The 7,919-nt window shown below is 44.6% G+C and overlaps 1 protein-coding gene across 1 annotated transcript in view; it reads left to right on the forward strand.

Moving 5' to 3' along the window:
* Positions 1-7,506, forward strand: part of abcc5 (ATP-binding cassette, sub-family C (CFTR/MRP), member 5) — a 28,231-nt gene extending 20,725 nt beyond the window's left edge. The window contains exons 19-29 of the mRNA XM_076282496.1: positions 26-172; positions 452-581; positions 836-1,118; positions 1,507-1,693; positions 1,983-2,072; positions 2,843-3,032; positions 3,330-3,489; positions 3,699-3,777; positions 4,076-4,189; positions 5,691-5,855; positions 6,044-7,506. Coding sequence (XP_076138611.1) covers positions 26-172; positions 452-581; positions 836-1,118; positions 1,507-1,693; positions 1,983-2,072; positions 2,843-3,032; positions 3,330-3,489; positions 3,699-3,777; positions 4,076-4,189; positions 5,691-5,855; positions 6,044-6,145 — 1,647 coding nt within the window. The 3' untranslated portion in view covers positions 6,146-7,506. The remainder of the gene's footprint in view (positions 1-25; positions 173-451; positions 582-835; positions 1,119-1,506; positions 1,694-1,982; positions 2,073-2,842; positions 3,033-3,329; positions 3,490-3,698; positions 3,778-4,075; positions 4,190-5,690; positions 5,856-6,043) is intronic.
* Positions 7,507-7,919: the final 413 nt, after the last annotated feature.

Genomic DNA, 7,919 nt, shown 5'->3' on the forward strand with positions numbered 1-7,919 from the left:
GGTTGTTTTTGTTGTGTCTCTGTAGAACACCTCGGTGCTAGTTGGGAACAGCTCGGTGTTGAGCGAGAGCATGAGGGACAACCCTTTGATGAGGCACTACGCTGCCGTCTACGCCATGTCCATGGGAGTCATGCTCCTGCTCAAGTTTCTACGCGGCATCGTCTTTGTCAAGGTGAGCTTTGTGTGTGTGTGTGTGTGTGGGTTGTTTTTTCCATGTTGCCTCCAAAAGAATAGCATGTGTTTCCATATTGTTTCATCATCAGGGATTTGTGTGCTGACTTTTTCATCATGACTTTAGCATATGTGAAGGTGTATGTTTGTATGTTTTGGGGAAGAGGTGTGCAACTTTAAGATGCCTCTCCATGTGTAAATTTGTATCACTGCACTTATCATTGCACTATGCATAGGTACATAATAGTTGTATAAAGCCTACCTGTGAAATTGTTCCCAGGTCACACTAAGGGCGTCTTCAAGGCTTCATGAAGAGCTGTTCCGGAAGATTCTTCGAAGCCCGATGAAATTTTTTGACACCACTCCCACTGGCCGTATCCTCAATCGCTTCTCCAAAGACATGGATGAAGGTGATCAGAACACTTATTGGTTGTCTTTCATGTAAAAACATCTACAAACTGACAAGAAGTCTAGAAGAGCTTTTGTTTCATGTAGTTTATTTCATTTATTTTTCATTTACAGTTGATAGTAAATAGATGACAAAAGGTTCTGCACTTCTCTTGAAGTTACTAGTTGAAGTTAGCATAATACTCCGTAGAGCATTCAAATGATTTCCTCTACTCTCTGAAAAAATAAAACTCCTGCTTCCCCGTATTCTCTGCAGTGGACACGCGGCTGCCCTTCCAGGCAGAGATGTTCATCCAGAACGTGATCCTGGTGTTCTTCTGCCTGGGCGTGATCGGCAGCGTCTTCCCCCTCTTCCTGGTGGCGGTGGGGCCACTGGTGCTGCTCTTCATCGCGCTGCACATGGTGTCGCGAGTCTTCATCCGCGAGCTCAAGCGCCTGGACAACGTCACGCAGTCGCCCTTCCTGTCCCACGTCACCTCCAGCATCCAGGGCCTGACCACTATCCACGCCTACGGCAAGGGGGAAGAGTTCCTTCACAGGTGGGTCAGGATTGGGGGCACCCACTGGCATTCTGACTGAGGGCCCTGCATCAACAACTCAACGCTTTTGGTTGGTCATAGGAGTTACAGTATGTCCAGTCTTGAAACAGTACATTAATTGAATTCAAAGCACAAGCCATTCCTGGGCTGGTGCTTCTGTTTCATTCTATTTCAACCACGGCTCCATTGTAAATAGACCCCCCTGTTCCCTCAGTGTTTCCCCAAGGCTTAAATATAGAACTCAAGATGAGCTAAGCATTTGATGCTGTTTTGTAATAATATTAAATAATAATAATACATTTTATTAATAATAATATAATAATAATAATAATAATAATAATAAAAAAAAAAAAACTAATGTAATCACTGCCTGTCTGTCTCCACTTAGGTACCAGGGGCTGTTGGACCAGAACCAGGCTCCGTTCTACCTGTTCAGCTGCGCCATGCGGTGGCTGGCTGTGCGGCTGGACGTCATCAGTGTGGCCCTCATCAGCATCACAGCTCTGATGATTGTGGTCATGCACGGACGCATACCGCCTGCCTACGCCGGCCTGGCCATCTCCTACGCTGTCCAGGTGAGCCTCCAACTGTACAGCACATACAAACCCACACACCCTACGTAGAATGGTCAGAAGAGCTCCCAAAGAATTATCCTGCCGACTTGGCCTCAGAATTTTACAATGTGCTGTGTCTAGTTAAACCAATTTTCTGTATTCCTTCAGAGTCCATACATTTATCCCATTGTTTTCTATATAGTAAATACAGTTTTATATTAGATATTAAATGAGGCTGAAGGTTTCTCTTGATCTGGTAATGATGGGCTGATAGTTAGTGATCAGCTCTCCATCTTGTCTGTCCTCTCAGCTCACAGGGCTCTTCCAGTTCACCGTCCGTCTGGCTACAGAGACGGAGGCTCGCTTCACCTCAGTGGAGAGAATCCACCACTACATCCAGGTACTGTGTGAGCCCGTCCATCACCGCCCCTCTACAGTATATGTTATGTTAAGTACGAAACCCTTGCGGGTTTGATAACTGGGCCTGCCACTATTGTGCCCCTGAACAAGGCACTTAACCCCCAGCTGCCTAGGTGCACTGTCCCTGTAATAGTTCTTTGTAAGTCACATATGACCATCGGGTAAATGCCTAAATGGTCATGTAAAACAGCATAGAGATCAGTGGTGTGGTCAGATTCGGCAAACAGGCATTGTGGCAAACTTTTATGATGGCGAATAGTTTTAGTTGAATTTGAATGATTTGATGTAAACATTCCATTTTAAAGTTTAAAGTTAACCCTTTATCCAGTTCCACTGTATGTTCAATGAGAACTACCTCCTTAAACTGTTTATGAGTGTTTGCAAACGTTCGTGGAGAACTCAAGGCAAAGAGAAAACTGTTTGAAAACGTTCATAAACGTTCGCTTGTGTTTGCGAATTTGAACGCACCACAGTTTCACTGTGCATACACCATCATGAAATGGAATGATGCAGCAAGCATAATGGAGAGAAGCTATACAGTATAACACTTATGCGCAAATGCCCACATGAGGCGTTCCTACAACCAAATAGCCATTTAGGTTTATAGCCTCTTTGGAGACATGGCTGATTCCCATGCCTATTATAGCTGGGTGGAGCCACTTGTACAAGCACTTTGAGAGTGAAATGAAGTAAAATGCTGAAGTCTTGATGTCGGTCTATCTATCTCTCTCTGTGTAATTATCTATCTAGTCTCTGGCCCTGGAGGCCCCAGCCCGGATCAAGAACAAGGCTCCGCCAGAGGACTGGCCCAACGAGGGGGAGGTGGTGTTCGACGACACGGAGATGCGCTACCGGGAGAATCTGCCGCTGGTCCTCAAGAAGATCTCCTGCACAATCCGACCCAAAGAGAAGGTCGGGATCGTGGGTCGGACAGGGTCAGGTGAGTCCAGCTCAGTATGAAAAGCTCCCTTCTCATTTAAACCACCTCCATCACCCCTCCTTCCTTCCATCATCAGCACATTCTATTTCTCTTGTCTAAAAGTCAGTTTGGATGCACGCATGCTGATTCTGATATAGTGCCGCAAACATGCGACACTTTGCTTTTGTACAACTATGTGTCTCCTGAATGTAAATGGAATAGCAGGGATATGAATGTTTCATCATAACATTGGAAATTGGTACTTGTGTTGCGTTGTTCTTCTGCGGATGCTAACCTCCTTTCTTCCCCCCTGGTCAGGTAAATCGTCTCTGGGTGTAGTCCTGTTCCGACTGGTGGAGCCCTGTGGTGGTTCCATTAAGATCGACGGGGTCAACATATGTGACATCGGCCTGGCTGACCTGCGTAGCAAGCTGTCAATCATCCCACAAGAACCAGTGCTTTTCAGCGGCACAGTTCGGTACGAGGGCCTTTTAGTCTTTCTTTGCTTTTTTATGTCGTCTTTGTCTACGTCTTTATGCTAAACGTTTTGAGTGGCCTTTGGTCTCATGCGCTGTATAAACAAATGTTTACTTCTACTTACTTACTTTTCTTTCTTTCTCAAATGTAATGTGTTTCCTATATAGTGGTAGACTGATCTAATCCAGGCTTTCTCTCTGAGCTGTGCAGGTCTAACCTGGATCCCTTCCACCAGTACTCTGAAGAGTCCATCTGGGATGCCCTAGAGAGGACACACATGAAGGAGTGTGTAAGTATGGATGGAAGATGGATGGATGATGGATGGATGCATGATCTTGGATCAGATTGCTCACGGAGACTTAATTCCACCAATATCCACAAACACATGCACACCACTTATATACAGCATCTAAGATCATTTCAGGTTCAAGAGGTTGTTTTCACTTGCTTTGAGCATTTTGCTGTGCTCTCTGTCATACAGAGAAAACAAACATACACACACACACACACACAAACAAACACACACATACACACACACACACACACACATTTGCACCCTGATTGACTTTGACTGTGCTCTTGCCCAGGTGTCTCAGCTGCCCCTGAAGCTGGACTCTGAGGTGGTGGAGAACGGGGAGAACTTCTCTGTCGGGGAGAGACAGCTGCTGTGTGTGGCCCGCGTCCTGCTGAGGCAGTGCAAGGTGAGCCACTAGCTCTTATAATATGACCGGCACATGCACACCACACACACATACACATGTGCACACTCGCATACACGTGAATGAAACCCCCTCCTGATGCCTTAAAAGGAAAACTCTGGCCATTTTCACATAGATCTCTGTTTCTCAGAGTCACTGAGTACTGTCAGTACGAGGCAGGGATGGGCAAAAATACATCAAAATGTATTTTAAAATAGAATACCAAATACCACATTTTTTATTTTAATACACTACAAAATACATTAGCCACCCATGTATCAAAATAAAATACTGCATTTTTGTATTTTGAAAGTACTAAAAATACTCTTTAAATGGAGCATGATATCACTTTGCAAACCTTCCATATCTGTCTTTAATCTTTTCCTTCATCAGTACACTGACTGTGTTGATTAAGTGAACAGTGTTTGAGAGCAACAGCTTTTCTCTGCCTACAAGACATGCCATAAACAGTCAACCGTTCAACTATGCTGACCTTCCTGTTACATCTCATTGCTTAAATACTGTATCAGAGATGCACTCAAAAAGAACTGAACTTGTCAAGCGGTACAAAGTGGAGACAAGTCTCTGACATTGTCAATGCATGCCCAGATTGAGCAATGTTGCAGGATTACCACATATCCGGTTCCATATGTTCCGATCGGATGACTTAAATTCTCAAAAAACTGATCATCAGTTCCCAAGAAACTTGAGGTTTGTAAGAGACTGAGTGGATTGTGTGTAAGCAACCTACAAGTTACTCATCTTGCACTGGATCATCTTCCTGAATCTCAATATTATGATCACAACAAGTCTGGGCAAATTACTTAAAATTTAAATTTAAATTTAAATTTAAAAAGTCAGCACCAGTCAGAGGCTACATTCATTGTTTTGCACTTTTATGATGTCATCACATCACCAAATGTAGGCTATAGACCTCTGAAGTTCGCCTACAAAAAAGAACCAAAGCTGCCATCTTTGCCCAAATAAGGAGATCCGGGTGTTACTTGAAGCTAATTACCTTTGGCAAGTTGCATTGTAAGTTAGCTGTGGGGTAGCAGAAATCTAAGTTTACCGTCTTAACGTACCGAAGGTCACAGAAGCCACCCGAAGGCAGATGACAAACGTGTGTTGAGCAAAACGTCTGCATTTCAGACTTTTTCGTTCCGCGAGAGTTTAACAGGCGCGATAATTCGAAACCCCCCATGTTACTTTCCCATAGAAAAAATGCCAATTTTTTGCCAAAATATTTTACCAAAAATATTTGCCAGTATTTTTAAATATATTTGACAATTTGACCGCTTTGCTATGTTGCCCACCCAAAATTTCTACCAGCCCATCCAAATATAGTAGGCTGGAACCGGCCCTGTTTCCCCCATCCATGAGTCCACAAGTCACAACAGGACATCCTCACACATTTCCTGCCATGCACTGTATTTGTAGTAGAACCCCGCTTGTCTGACATCTGATCTTCATCTGTACGTTCTCCACTCTCCCCCATCAAAAGGTTCTGATCCTAGATGAGGCTACTGCTGCTATGGACACAGAGACGGACTCCCTGATCCAGGAGACCATTCGCGCTGCCTTCGAGGACTGCACCACACTGACCATTGCCCATCGGCTGCAGACCGTGCTCAACTGCGACCGCATCATGGTGCTCAACCAGGGCCAGGTATGTCTTGTGCTGCGAGTGTGATTTGTGGTTCATATCGAGGTGAAGCCAGGGTGTTGGGTGTGTTGAGGTGCTTCCATTTTTCATGGCTTGACATGGTAGTGCTATGGTTCTGTGAAATATTTTGTAAAACCATAAAGCAGGACACGGCCTTTGTTTTACCTTGTCCCTTTTTCCTCCCCGATCAGGTTGTGGAGTTCGATGAGCCGTCCAGACTTCTAGCCAACGAGAACTCTCGCTTCTGCGCTATGCTGGCTGCTGTGGAGAACAAGATCTCTGTGCGTGGCTAAGAGAGGCGAGCGGGGTGTACTCAGTGCGCTCCGTAGATGACGGGAGAGGACTCCTCCCTTCACCCTCCCAACAAGTTGAGCCCTGACACAACTCCCCTCCTTCTGCAAACACAACCATGCACTGCTCTGCCCACAGCTTAGGGGGAGTTGTGCTGGCAAACTCCATGGCAACAGGGTCCTGAGTGGAGGCCCTGGAGCTGTCCAGAAGAGATGCCTTTTCAGATATAGCGGTCATCTGGAATGGTCAGGATATCATCATTACTGTAACTATGTTCTAAGTATTAGTGGGAAAAAGGGTTTACACATAGCTGTATTCATTCCATGAAGTCTGTTTTATAGAATATATCTCTATATGCATATATATATATATATATATATATATATATATATATGTGAAAGGAGATATATACATGGTTTATTTTGTAAAGCCTCTGTATTTAAAACCATAGTTATGTTTTCTGTGTCTTCTACCACTCATGTCCTCAATTTTTTTTTGGATGTCTCGTGACTTGAACCCTGAACCCCTGGCTCAAGCAACTGGGTGCAACAGTCCCAAAGGGAAGTTGCACCCAAAGGAGGCTGGGGGATAGGGGGACTCTGGCTGAAGCCTTCTCTGTCAGTCACTGGTACTGGGGCTTTGGGTAGAGAGGCCATTCAGCAGACTGACGGAGAGGCTCTTAGCTCTTTTGCGGCCTGTAAAGGCCGGCTTGGCACTGAATTGACTGGAGGGTTCTCTCCGAGAGAGACAGAGAGACCATGCTGCTCACTCCCAGTGTCCTTTGCGTCTCGCACCGGGGGCATGACCTCGACCCCTACGTGAAGAGGCCTTGTACATTATTTGACAGCCTATTTCCTTTTGTTAATGCCATTTCTTCCTTTTTTTAATTCTTGATGAAGCTTTTTATTATTATTTTTTATTATTATTTAATGCCGTACTGTTAACAGGCTGTGCTATTGCCCTTGCATCTACAGTGCTACTGGCTGGTCTCCTCAGCCTCTTTTGTTGGTTTGAGGTCTCTGACTGATATTATTTGTTTCCTTTTCTCTTGCTTTATGTTACAACAGATGCCAGTCATGCACAATCTGTTTTTTTTTTTTGGCTGGTGTTGCACTGCTCAGAGCAGGCTGACTTTTCCATTCCTGTTTTCTGTTCTTGTAACCTGTCTTACATGATAAAGATAAAGATATGGCAAACGGGTCTTTGAGAAGACCTTCTGCAGAATGTCCATCTGTATGTCATTTCTATTACATTTTTATAGCCTTAGCATGACTTCATCATTGCCTTGTGATGGGGATTGGGATGACCAAGGGTTCTCTCTTCAAAACAAAAAAAGTCAATAAAATTATTTTAGGGTTACGCATTATTGTGTATGTGTGTTTCTGTGTTCTGAGAATGTTTATGGAACAGAGACTGAGCCGAATGGGATCGATCAGCAGGGCAATCTGAGACCCGAGGGACACAGATATCCTCTTTCCTAGGCTAGCTCTCTGCCCGAGCAACAAGCTGCACTCATGCAGATAGGAGCATGCGCGCACACACACACACAAATACAGACACATGCACAGACACACACACACTTCTGACTTGCCCTAAGATAAAACGCTCATCCCATGAATTCTTAATTGCTGCGATCCTATAGAGTCTCTTTTCGCCACTGTGCAGGGATGTTCGCTCTTTCACGATGCATACAATGCAGAACCACCCAGTAGTTTTGACCATTTGCTGAGTCATAGGTAATGGAAGTAGGCTACTGGGTATTTAGAGCTTGTCATG

This window comes from Alosa pseudoharengus, unplaced genomic scaffold (assembly GCF_046254945.1).
Source record: "Alosa pseudoharengus isolate Yale_2024_CS ecotype anadromous, Long Island Sound unplaced genomic scaffold, YU_APseudo_1.1 YU_APseudo_1.1_scf_13, whole genome shotgun sequence".
In the NCBI taxonomy this organism is placed as follows: domain Eukaryota; kingdom Metazoa; phylum Chordata; class Actinopteri; order Clupeiformes; family Clupeidae; genus Alosa; species Alosa pseudoharengus.